We start from the raw sequence: 14,135 nt of genomic DNA, 5'->3' as shown, positions 1-14,135 counted from the left end.
TATTAAAAAATAGACGAACTAAACACGTTTTCAAAATTCTTATTTTTCTTAGATTTTTTTTTTCTGGAAAACGGACTATTTTTCCGCAATTAAACACAAACATAGGTTTCTCTAAACCTACGGTTTGAGGAACCATACACTTATTTGAGGATACCATAAGTTTTTTTTTTGAAGAATCCTATGGTTTCGCATGGTTTTTTGATTTTTTTTTTCTTATATACAAAAACCGAAACCGTAAGTCTCTGGTCAAAACACTAGACGGTTTTCTATACATACGGTTTCGATGGTTAATTTGAGGTAATTCCTAATTTTGGACTAAAAACTGAAAAATAATGATTAGTTTTGTAATTTTTCATTTTTTTTAATGTTTATTTAGTTAAATGAACTTAAGCTTAGTCTAATTCTAAATATAGCTTTATATAGACAGACACATTTATTATTCTCTTAAGCTACTTTTTTGACTATCCAACTTAATAAAAAGTGTCAAACCTCTTATTATTAATATTAATAATGCTTTTTCGATAGTTTAATAATTTGTTAAAGAGTATAATATGTGAAAATAAAATTTAATGATTTTTTTTTTCAAAAAAAAAAAAAAAAAAAAAACCTCAATTTGCCATTCCACTAACTAGCGTAGTAAATACGTTCCAACTCAGTTTTGTTTTGGTATATTAATATTTTACAAGAGATTTCTCCTGTCCTAAATACAATCTCAAACGGAACGGAGGCGAAGCAACAAAAGATCTGCTGCTATGGCGAGTGCTGCTGCCGGAGGGAAAGTGTCGTTCAAGGTTATTCTGACCTCCGATCCGAAGCTTCCTTTCAAAGTGTATGTAACCTTGACTTCTTCTTCCCTCATAGCCATAGGGTTTTGATTTTCGTTTAATCCGTTAATTCTTTTGCTATATGTGTCCTCGATCTGCTTCTAGGTTTAGCGTTCCAGAGGGAGCTCCATTCACTGCTGTTCTTAAATATGCAGCGGAAGAATTCAAAGTCCCTCCCCAAACTAGCGCCATCATCACAAATGGTAACCCAATTTTCGTTTAATATATCATGCCCTAATGTTGTCGCAATTGATTCTTTCTAGTTTCTAGTTCATCCTGCTGTTGCTTAATGGTTATGCATTCTATGAGTTTTTAAACATATACTCCTATTCTTGCCATTTCCTACTTAAACACGATCAATAATTAGAGACCACAAATTGGTGAGACTTTAAGAGAATTCCTTATGATTGCTTCTCCACAATTTGCCACACAATAAGGCGAATAATGAATTCGAAGAAGGTGAATTAGCAGTGATCTCAAGAATTAAACAACCTTAAAACCCTAAAAACATTCAAAACTTTGCACATTTTCTATTACCAACAACAAAGTTGCATAAAAATTGGTAGTAGTATGCTAAATCCATTTTCTGTATTCATTTTGCAGATGGTGTTGGAATCAATCCTCAACAAAGTGCAGGTATGTTAGCATTTATGATTATGATTATGGTGTTAAATAATAATGTGATGATGGTTTTGGTTTTGGCAGGCAATGTGTTCTTGAAACATGGCTCAGAACTTCGCCTGATTCCTCGTGATAGGGTTGGAGCTGCTTAGATCTTTATTGACCAATAATTTTGTGTTATGTTTTGTTTGTTAAAAAAGGCTTAAAATTTCAGAGGTTGATGGCCATGAATTATGAATATGATGATGATGCTTTGAAGAACAATGAATGAAAATATCAATAAATACTGCCAATACACAACTTGATCTTCCTTTTATGATGGGTTTAACGCATGCTTATGAAATCATATTTTATTTTTTCTACATAAAACTGCAGAAATTGTACTTGTGATTTGTCGATTCTTTGGGTAAGGCCTAAATAAAAGTATATTAGCAAAAAAAAGTCCCTATTTCGTGGGTTTTGTTGTGGTTTTGATTTTTAAGTTTAAAAGTTTGGCTGATAATTTTTTGAAAATGACGGTTTTACCACTAGGGACCATTTCTAGTGGACCATTTCTAGAGTTATCTTTTTATCAAACTATAAGGATCATTTTGTAATTTTTTTTTTTAATTTTATTGAATTAATATACATTAATTGTTTTTAATTTTTTTTTATTGGATTATTTTTTGTTAGATTATTATATATTAATAAATATTTTTTTAATATATTATATTTATATATTAATAAATGTTACATTATTAGATTATTTTTTTTAATTTCTTTTTTATTGAATTAATTTTTTTATTGGATTATTATATATTCATAAATATTATTTTTAATACTAATATTTATAAATTAATAAATATTACTTTATTGGATTATTATTTTCTTTTAATTAATTTTTTTATTGGATTAAATCATTTTTATTGGATTATTATTTTTAATTTATTATTTTTATGTATAATAAATATTATCAGTTCCACTACAAAGTCGTCAAAATATGTAAAAAGCCGTCTCCCGTCGTCGGGACAACCACCAATCGCCTTCATCGATGGTACGACGAAAACCCCGCTAACTAATTCCACCTAACGCTGCCGATAGCCACCTGCGACAACCTCTTCACAATTTACCAAAATTTTCCATGTTTGCCGCTAAGCTGACCATAATCTGCTACAACCACCATCATTTGAACCACCAGGAGGTCCGATCCAAACACTCATTTTCAGTTCCACTATTCGTTGCCTTCTACCCACCTTGCGTCGTTGTATCATCTTGCTAGAAATTGCCGATCATCACCTAATGTTGGACATTCTCAATGAAAACTACACAGGTCGACTACCCACATAATGCACAACAAACCCCGAAAAACAAACAACCTTCACCCGACCAATCGTTACCGACATCGCAAATGATGATGATAATATTAAATCAAAGGTTTTCAAACCACCAGAGAGAGCTGCCGTAGGTGGTGGCAAGGTTATAGAACAACTGACTGTCGAGTAGCGAGTATTTGGGAGTAATCGGGGACTATTCAGATTTAGTAATTCATGTAGAAGTATTTTTAGGGAAATTATATGTCAAAATCATAAGTTTATTGAAAAATATATAACAAAATTAGATACATGTGATATAACTGTTGGGTTTTGAGCAATCTAACACTTCCTAAGTGTGCATGCAACCCTAATAAACCTTGGATCTATGTTTGTCTAAATACATGCAAAATAATAATTTTCCAAGGTTCATAACCTATCTAACATAGCATGGGGAACATTTAAACATAAAAGAGTTAGATGAGATTACATACCTTTTGATGTGATTGATTCCTTGGAGTTTGAGAGCCAAGCACCAATAGTGTGAATGCCTCAAATGGAATCACAAATCACCACAAACACTTGGAAAACTTTGAGAGAGTGTATACACACATAGAAAATCGGCCACACACACAAAATCACACTAGTGGCTATTTCATGCAACATAAGCATGCTTATATAGTGTACATGGTTAGGGTGAAACCCTAATAACCCATGACCTTTCCTTTTCCAAGGATCCATGGGTTAAAAGCTCCATGGATCATCCATGGACTTCCATATAAGCCTAGCCCATTAACAAATGAGTGTTAGCCCACACCATATAAAACAATAGCCCACAATTTAATTAGTCTTCCTTTTAATCTCTAAATTAATTCATAATTAATTTAAGACTAAAACTAATTAAATAACATTACTTTATATTAATATATTATAACTTATAATATATTAATAAATCGTAAGTATACAATTCTCATAAAATTATCCATAAATCGTTTAGGTGAAGTGCAACCTAAATGGACCATGCCGGGTCGGGTCAAGTATGTACCAAATAAGTTATGGACTTAGACACCTTATCCAACAGACTCCCACTTGGATAAGTCTAATAACTATATTTGCGTATGTTACTTTAGGAACCAACCAGCAATCGTAGCTCTCGAAAACTCTGTTGAACTATGAAGCGCCATTTTAGATAAGTGATCATATAATCCTCCGTTCTCATGATATCAACCGGACAAATACATGGAACAACGTCGTACTTATTGTCCAGCAGTTTGTTTCCCGATTTCCGATTTGTTTGACAAAGAACTTAATCGAACACATCAATTTAGTTCTGACCGGCCGGTACATAGGTCACAACAAAATCATCGAGGGCCCCAGATATCGCTTCTATTTCTAGAAGGAACAGATAAACTTCGACTCATATGCTTGTTCTACTACTTGTTGAATTGTACACAAAGGCACGTTTTATAACATCAAGTTACTGATGCGTTTACGTGCAATCAATGCACAACCGACTCATAGGTAACAACTCATATCTCTAGGTTTGAAGATTTATATGATATTACCGTCTCACGATCACTCGAGATAAATTCCATGAAGTGATACAAGTGAGCGTGGGTTTATTCCAATACTCATAACTTATGAGCACTCATGAATGTTGTAGCAACCATTGCTATGACTAAACCCGTTTAGCCATCTACAAACTCGATTCATGACAGTCTTGATTCATACCTACTTCCAACATATGAACGACTATGGAGTGTTTAAATAACTTAGTCATTCGGAAAGAATAACCTAGCTATTTTGGAAGTCAAAACATGCAAAGTGAAACACAATAATAATCAAATCCAATATGGTCTCAGAACCCTTTTGAATATAAATAGAACCACCTTTTATTTATCACCATATTGATTACACATTATTCATTGTATAATGTTTCAAACAATCAACTTAAGACTTGAATAAAAACAACAGTCGTCCCATGCTCCTGCCATGTACACTTTGTTTTTCTAAAACAATAGTTATGCCATACTCCAAGTATGCACACTATGTTTGTCTATGATCCTTACATTGTGATGTAGAACAATTGAACATGATTCCATTGATACTTATTTCACAATCCCAAATCCTTATTGTAAATGTGAGAATCCCCGATTCCTATCATTTACCAAAAAATCTGTTAGATTTTAAACTTTTATGCAATGTTCCTCTTGTAATGATTATGCACAAAGTCACCAAAACCTTGTCACCAGTCATTACAGAGTATTCCAAAGAAGGTCAACTTCTATGGAACGGAAGTCTCATATTCAAAGTACATTGCTTTGAACATCCTTCTTGCATTAAGGTTTTCTAATCTTACATAGATTGAATAACTTCCACCTATGGAGACATTTCCATAGCCCCATTTTGACTATCGCTTCCGAACAAGAGTTACTTCTTTTCAGAATATGTCAATATGGTCGTTTCCGACAACTTACATCATACTTCCAACTTTCCCTGAGCAACCAATCTTTGGCGAACCTCAGATTGTCCTTGACAATTGCTTAATCACTTTAGTCATATCCAGTTCTAGACTTTTCCCTTCTCAATGCCTTAAGCATTTGGAAAATTTAGAAAAGATGAATATTATAGCACATGCAATCGATCCTATATCCGAAGCATATGGGACACGATTCATGATGTTTGACATAAAGACATGATACTAGACAAGTCTTTTGCTACAATATTTTTTATTTGCCATATTTTCAAAATTTAACTATGAAGAGGGATGCCGTAATCATAATCAAATTTTGAAAACGCAATATATATAGAATTTCTTCAAGTTGAACCATTCCAACATAAAATTCATATATATATATATATATATATATATATATATATATATATATATATATATATATATATATATATATTCTTGACTAAAGATGATTAAAATCTCAATCTAAGCTTTAGAATTGAAATGAAGTATGATTTCTTCTCCCTTAATTATAGCAAAATGACTTTTTCAATCCTTGCAACTTCACGAATTGAAACTTTTGTTTTTCTATAATTAACATTGCTAACTTGCAACACTAAACGTAATAATCATGCTCCCACTAACATGATGATTATCAGCATAACACTTATGCTCCCACTAGCTCTGACATATTTCCAGAAATCTGCTGGACTTCTGAAATTTAGATTCATACACCCTTTCTTAGATAGCTCACATGTGTGTCTAAAAAATTTTCAGGACTATGAAAAGAGATGCCGTAATCATAGTCTCAATTGCTTAGGCATTTGCCATTTCTCACAAGTCCATGTTAGTGTGTCGGTTAACCACACGCGCTCCACTAACGACTTTTGAAAATGCAAATAACACAATTGATATCTACGTAAAATCTACTTAGTGAAAGCGTTTCCTCACCATCATTTTCATGAATCGGAGAGAAACCTTATGACACTTAGATTTTATAGTGTATGAGTTCCTATCCATGTGAATTTGTCAAAACCATAATCACAAGATCAGGTTAGTGACAAATTCAGCCTTACATGGATTAAACTTGTTCAATCTTAGTTTCTTGTCACCTTGGTAGCACAAGGCCCACCAATGCTTCCAAGTTGAACTCTGATAACTTACATGCAAATTCAACTTATTTGAAGTAGGTACAGAAATAAGAATTATGTCAACACGATAGGTTGCAAACCTTAAGTCGTGTGCTAGTGATAAATTACAGGTTTTACTCTTGATTAAATCTTGAAACTCTTTCAGGATCGTTAAGGCTCGCACTGTCCCCTTGACATATAAGTTTCCCCAGTCAAGAACCATTCCTTGACAAAACAAATATTCACGGAACAATGCGGATTCTTATCAAGACTAACACTTCACACAATTGGTCTTAGTTGGTCTTTGTCTCATCCAAGACATCACAACTTACCAATCTCAAATGTACAAGAGTAGAAAACATTTTACTCTTACATTTGACTAGTGTTAATAAATCTTCCTTTATGTCACTCAAAGTTACAATCTTGGAGTATGACTCTAAGAATTGTTTTGGAACGAAGTATGACTCATCTTCTCGATCTTAACCAATCCAACAATTCATGACCTCTCTTCTTAGCCATAACAATGCACTAAGACGTCCTTAGAGTATGAATTTGTGATATGGTTTCATAATCATTAAGATGATCATGAAATACGATACTAAAGTACTCTCCCATCCTTTTAGATTTGAGAAACTTTTATCTTTCTGCCTAATTTGATTCTTCTCATTTGTTTTGTCATACATTGTAACCTTTCCAATGTTATAGAATTATACTTAACTTCATAAGTAAATCATGACATATCAATCTTTGTGGTGGACCTTGACCAACGCACACCCAGTGTACCTAATTCCTTAGTCCTTCAATTGACTCACATATACATGTGATCAAAGAATTAGTCTTAATTTTCAAAGATGAAAATTCTCATTCATCATACAATACAACTTGTATGATTCCAAGTTTCTGTCCAATTGAAACTTGGGTGATGAAAACTTTCTTCATTTGGTAAATTCAGACACTACCACAAATGAAAGAATCAAATCCACTTTCCAATATTGCTATTACTGGAAACATATAAGCAACAATTTTCCACAGATGCCATTGTAAGGATATTTTTAAAATAAATAAAATTAAAACTCCTTTTTTTTATTATTTTAAAACTTTGCGGAAAAACTTATCCTTACAATCCACATGAAAACCTTGTTGTTATCTATTCATAAGCAATATATCATAACTCCTAAGCAACAGCTCAAAATTCTAATTGCCGAACCATGCGATCGAAACCCACCTTTGCAATCAGAATCAACATATACTTACTTTAAGCTTCCTATCTTTTCTTTGATTCTTAAAAACATCAGCATGTGACCCATTCACATTATGTAATAAGAATCTCCAAATAGGAACTTAATAGAGTTAGACAGTGGACTTTACCCGAAGTAGAGTCAAACTTTTTGACTTGATCAATCTTATGATCTTTCAGGTAAATAGGGCAGCTTCGCAACCAATGCCCCTTCCTTTGGCAACAAAACACATGGACCCTTTGGTAATGGCACATGAGACTATCTCAGACTTAGCATTTATCTTTACCATTTGGTCAACCGAGTTGACTATGGTCGATCCCTTTCCATTGGGAAGAGAAATCCTTTTCTAGATATCCAATGCTACCATTGTCAATGTCCATTTAAGACTTGGGAAGTTGTTCTTTTAATCAAATTTGCTTTACTGGTGTTCCAAATCATTGCTGATTCCACAAAACCAAGCAAATAGATAACATCATTAAGGGTCATGTCATAGTCTGTCTCATAGTAGTCCCAAAAAGACTCACTATGTTACTAAGAAAGTGATTGAACATCCAACTTTCACGGGACTTTGACACCCAACTCTCCCGGCTTGTCAATATGTGACTTTATCTCCAAGATGTGAGCACACATAAACTATGCTTGCCAATAGGGATTGAGTAACTTTAAACTTTTCAAGAACTTGTGGGTGAGGGAGAATAATTGGAGGAGGTGGAGGAAGTGAAGCATGATGTTGAGGGACACCATCTTCAAGAGATTTGGGAAGATCATAGTTGTCTGAACCAGACATCTATAATGGGAGAAAATCAAGTTAGTTGATTCAAAGTCCTTAATATAACACCCAATATGAAATATTAAGGCTAGGACCCAACACAATATTTTATAATTTGGAAGAGGGATGCCGTAATCCAAGCTATAAAATATTTGAAGGTAGGCGCATGACGATTCACCAATTTCCACCATGAAAAACGAAATAATTTATTAGGTTTTAGTTGGATTTGAAATTCCTAGATCTTTTGAGATTCATTGAACTTTTCAATGGCATGTTTCAATCTCGAGTGTGCCCTCTCAAATTTTGTGACTGGGATGCCGAAGATCACAAAACAAGGTGTGAATAACCATACCAATTCACTTGGTACCCTTAATATTATCACCCAATCAATGTGCCGGTTAACCACACACGCTCCATTGATCTATGACAAACATTAAGTCACCCTTCGTGATCCTTACTAGTCCAAGTTAGTGTGCCGGTTAACCACACACGCTCCACCAACGACTTGGTAAGGTACAAAGTGTGAATTCCATGGGCTAGCACCAAATTCACATTTTTCCTAAAGTAACTAAGATTGGGAATTAAATAAAAAAAATATTTAGTTACTTTATAATAATCATTATACTTTTAATGTGAATTTAAAGTCATTGTCCTACCCGTTCGGCTAACGACCCTCCACCGATCAAGAAAGCGGTGGGTGAGAGTGGACACCCATTAAGTTGCCATTTTATAGGCAACAACCTTATACCCACCTTATAGACCGGCTTCGTGAATGAGGCCTACTAACGGTAGAACGACTTATTCTTATACATATATATAATAATTAACCATTAATGTTATAAATAGTATAAGGGTAGAATTTTAACTTTTAAAACTTCTAGGGTATGGAATTAAAGTTTGTGTGAGACTTTACAAATTCCAAAACTTGAGGGCAAGTTTTGAACAATTCATAAACTTTTGGATATTCATAACTTATGAGTTTTAATTAAGTGTTTAAAACTTTTAATGAAGAGTCTCTTGGAAATCCATGACTTGAGGACAAGTTATGAAGTCCATAAAAGCATTTATGGGAAAAACTCTTCAAGAAAATGTAACCTACAACTTCTTAAAAAACATTTAAAAGAAAAACTCTTTTGGAATTCCATAACTTGAGGACAAATTATGAATTCCATTAAAACACATTAAGATCAAGAATTAACTAACAAACAATTTGCAAATAATTCCTATGATCTAACAAAACTCATATGAACATGAACATCCACATCAACAATTTCAAGAAACATATGAACACATATAAACTTGAAATTTGATTATAACCTTGAAATTGGTCCACCATCATCATTACCACATCAAAAACAGGTTTTATGAGTCCAAAAAAGTTTAAGGTAATGATTCTAGACCAATTCCAGCACCAAAACTCGAAGATATGCTGTCTGGGGGTCCAACTCGTCGAGTGCATGAACCAACTCCCCGAGTTGGATGAATTTTGTCTTTGACTCGACGAATCCCTTCATGGACTCGGCGAGTCAGCTGTGCAGAGAGCATAAAATCTTCGATTTTCAGCAATTTGCATCAAGTATTCAAGAAAACAAGCCTAGGCTCTGATACCACTGTTGGGTTTTGAGCAATCTAACACTTCCTAAGTGTGCATGCAACCCTAATAAACCTTGGATCTATGTTTGTCTAAATACATGCAAAATAATAATTTTCCAAGGTTCATAACCTATCTAACATGGCATGGGGAACATTTAAACATAAAAGAGTTAGATGAGATTACATACCTTTTGATGTGATTGATTCCTTGGAATTTGAGAGCCAAGCACCAATAGTGTGAATGCCTAATATAGAATCACAAATCACCACAAACACTTGGAAAACTTTGAGAGAGTGTATACACACATAGAAAATCGGCCACACACACAAAACCACACTAGTGGCTATTTCATGCAACATAAGCATGCTTATATAGTGTACATGGTTAGGGTGAAACCCTAATAACCCATGACCTTTCCTTTTCCAAGGATCCATGGGTTAAAAGCTCCATGGATCATCCATGGACTTCCATATAAGCCTAGCCCATTAACAAATGAGTGTTAGCCCACACCATATAAAACAATAGCCCACAATTTAATTAGTCTTCCTTTTAATCTCTAAATTAATTCATAATTAATTTAAGACTAAAACTAATTAAATAACATGACTTTATATTAATATATTATAACTTATAATATATTAATAAATCGTAAGTATACAATTCTCATAAAATTATCCATAAATCGTTTAGGTGAAGTGCAACCCAAATGGACCATGCCGGGTCGGGTCAAGTATGTACCAAATAAGTTATGGACTTAGACACCTTATCCAACAGTAACAACCCAATTTCACGTCCAAAAATTTCGTTTTTAAAACATTACTTTAGAAAACATTAATAATTAAAAACATTGTTTGACCAAACCACATCACAACGTAACCCATGTCTAAAAGCCAAATCATACAACCAATCGAAATATCAGAGTATAATTCCCAGAGGAATCTCGTAAATGCGGAAACTAGTGTGTGTGTATGATGTGCCGCTACCGCGCCAGCTTCTTCCCCTTCGATGAAGAGGTACCTGAAACCAAAACTGTAAACTGTAAGCACAAAGCTTAGTGAGTTCCCCCATAATAACTCATACCATGCAAGCATATAACATACAACATTCAACTGGGAGTTACGGGCCTCGCCCACACTCGTGAAGATACGGGCCCTGCCTACACTTCGCTAGCCGGGAGATGCGGGCCTCGCCCACACTCGTGAAGATACGGGCCCTGCCCACACTTCGCTAACCGGGAGATACGGGCCTCGCCCACACTCTACTATCTGGGAGATACGGTCCTAGTCCACACTCCACTCTCGGAGAGATACGGGCCTTGCCCACACTCAACTGCTAACTCATAATATACAAGTATCACACAAACAACAAGTATAGACAACTTTATCACACTGACACATATATCGTACTTAACTAAACCAAGAGATACGGGCTCAGCCCACACTCTAGCGCTAACACCTCGTCTACATGGGTCGTCTTGGTGCCTTAGACCCGTTCCTACTGGAAGGAAACTCACCTCGAAATAGCTGCTGGTCTGCGTGGGAATTGACTAACTGCTGTTGCTGCTCCGGAAATCCTCCGGCTATAATTCCCACAAAACACTCAATCAAACACTGCTAACTGACCCTCGGGTAAATTGACCATTTTACCCTTGATCAAGTTAAAAGTCAAAGCCAGAGTCAACTTTCAGTTGACCTGACTCGCCGAGTTGGCTCCTCGACTCGCCGAGTCCTTAACCAATCAACTGACCTGGATCCCGTCTCTACTCGTCGAGTTAGGCGATGACTCGACGAGTTCTCCTTCCAAACTGATGTTCAAGTCCTTCATCTTACTCGCCGAGTTGTATGAACAACTCGCCGAGTTCATCTTCATCCGATGAACACTTACGCTGTGACTCGCCGAGTCTAATCTTGATCTAAGGAGATTGCCTTGAACTCGCCGAGTTAGGACAATGACTCGCCGAGTTCCTTCATGGATGAGTTCGGCTTCCAACTCATTGAGTCACACCCTGTGACTCACTACTCTACTCGACACAACGAACAGGGGACAAACTCGGAGACTCGCGAGCAGACTCGCCGAGTCAGATGAACGACTCGCCGAGTCGCTACCATGCAGTCTCTATATGGTCGATTTTGCTTGAATCCAACTTATGCTATCCACAGATCTGGGCTCCTAGGGCCTGGTTTACATGTAAAGTTTCCAACTTTACGTGTAGATCATCGCCAATAAAGGTTCTAAGGCTCAAAGTACACCAAAAGGGGTAGATCTAGGGCTTGTGTGCAATATGACTCCATAAAGGAAGTAGATCCAAGCTCCAGGGACTGAAAAAGGGTCTAGATCTAAAGGCTAACAACTTGAATCAACCAACAATGCACAACCAAGCTTGGGACATGGTTCAAAAAGGACTTTAATGGAGTAAAACCTCTTCCAAAACCTGGAAGTAAAATGCACATCCCTGTCCGAGATAACCGATACTAGCACCCCGTGCCGCGCCACAATCTCCATAATATAGATGTCGGCCAATTTCTCGGCCGATATGCTCTCCTGAATCGGAATAAAACGAGCACTCTTGGTCAATCGATCGACGATGACCCAAATCGAATCTACTCCACGCGCGGTCCTGGGAAGCTTCGTGATAAAATCCATCGTGATATCTTCCCATTTCCACAACGGGATGTCCAACGGCTGCATCTTGCCATGCGGTCTCTGATGTTCGGCCTTGACCTTCCTGCAGGTCAAGCACCGCTCGACGTACCAAGCCACATCCCGTTTCATGCAGGGCCACCAATAATCTAGACGAAGGACCCTATACATCTCCGTCGCCCCTGGATGAATAGATAATCGGGATTTATGCGCCTCCTCCATCAAGATCTGGCGCACGCCTCCGTGATATGGCACCCACACCCTACGGTGTAGACTCAATAGTCCTCGGCTATCATAATCGAAAGAGGTGACTTGACCCACTATTCGCTCACTCTTCCGATGCTCCTCCTTCATAGCCTCCTGTTGAGCCTCCCGGATCTGCTCCAACAGAGGAGTCACCACAGTCATCCTCATACACATATCCCTGATCGGCGCCGCCTTGCGGCTAAGCGCATCGGCCACCACATTGGCCTTCCCTGGGTGGTAAAGGATCTCACAATCATAATCCTTCACCACGTCCAACCACCGATGCTGCCTCATGTTCAGATTCGGCTGATCCATGAGGTACCTCAAACTCTTGTGGTCCGTGTAGATGGTACATCAAACCCCGTAGAGGTAATGCCGCCAAATCTTGAGGGCAAAAACCACCGCCCCCAACTCTAAATCATGCGTCGGGTAGTTCGCCTCGTGAGGCTTGAGCTGCCTCGAAGCGTAGGCAATGACATGCCCCCCTCTGCATCAGTACCGCACCCAACCCTGCAATGGACGCTTCACAGTAAACCACAAAATCCTCTACGCCCTCTGGCAGGGCTAAGATTGGCGCCTCGCACAATCTCTGTTTCAGCGTCTCAAACGCAGCCTGCTGCTCGGGTCCCCACCGAAAGACTACGGCTTTCTTCGTCAGCCGCATCAGGGGTACGACTATCTTGGAGAAATCCTGAATGAATCTCCAATAGTAGCCTGCTAATCCCAGGAAGCTCCGAATCTCGGATGGAGACTTAGGAACCTCCCATCTCATCACGGCCTCGACCTTGGCCGGGTCGACTAGAATCCCGTTCTGGTTGACAAGGTGTCCGAGAAATTGCACCTCGCGCAACCAAAACTCACACTTGGAGAACTTGACATACAAGCTCTCCCTCCTCAGGGTCTCCAATACCTCTCTCAGATGCTTCTCATGCTCCTCCTATGTCTTGGAATAAACCAAGACGTCGTCAATGAAAACTATCACAGACCGATCCATCATCGGTCTGCATACGCGGTTCATGAGGTCCATGAATGCGGCAGGAGCATTGGTGAGCCCAAACGGCATCACCACGAACTCATAATGGCCATAGCGCGTCCGAAACGCGGTCTTCTGCGCATCCTCCTCTCTGAACCTCATCTGATGGTATCACGAACGCAAATCGATCTTGGAAAACCAAGACGCTCCCTGAAGCTGGTCAAAGAGATCATCAATCCTCGGGAGTGGGTAACGGTTCTTCACCGTTACCTTATTCAGCTCCCGGTAGTCTATGCACATCCGGTGTGATCCATCCTTCTTCTTCATAAACAGGATCGGGGCTCCCCAGGGTGAAC

General features: G+C 37.5%; 1 protein-coding gene across 1 annotated transcript; it reads left to right on the top strand.

Annotated features, from left to right (window-relative positions):
* The first annotated feature begins 670 nt into the window (after nt 1-670).
* LOC111877014 (ubiquitin-fold modifier 1) lies at nt 671-1,761 on the top strand. Its single transcript, XM_023873567.3, has 4 exons — nt 671-829; nt 930-1,027; nt 1,428-1,460; nt 1,530-1,761. Exons 1-4 carry the CDS (start codon nt 753-755, stop codon nt 1,595-1,597), a joined length of 276 nt encoding a protein of 91 aa, XP_023729335.1. The 5' UTR covers nt 671-752; the 3' UTR covers nt 1,598-1,761.
* Nucleotides 1,762-14,135: the final 12,374 nt, after the last annotated feature.

Source organism: Lactuca sativa, chromosome 5 (assembly GCF_002870075.4).
Source record: "Lactuca sativa cultivar Salinas chromosome 5, Lsat_Salinas_v11, whole genome shotgun sequence".
NCBI classification, from domain to species: Eukaryota; Viridiplantae; Streptophyta; class Magnoliopsida; order Asterales; family Asteraceae; genus Lactuca; species Lactuca sativa.
Note: the sequence above shows the minus strand (reverse complement) of the source record. Positions and strands in the feature narration are given on the sequence as shown.

Coding starts and splice junctions, on each gene's coding strand:
- LOC111877014 (XM_023873567.3), top strand. CDS start 753: ATGGCGAGTGCTGCTGCCGGAGGGAAAGTGTCGTTCAAGGTTATTCTG. Junction 830..929: donor CCGAAGCTTCCTTTCAAAGT/GTATGTAACCTT, acceptor ATCTGCTTCTAG/GTTTAGCGTTCCAGAGGGAG. Junction 1,461..1,529: donor CAATCCTCAACAAAGTGCAG/GTATGTTAGCAT, acceptor TGGTTTTGGCAG/GCAATGTGTTCTTGAAACAT.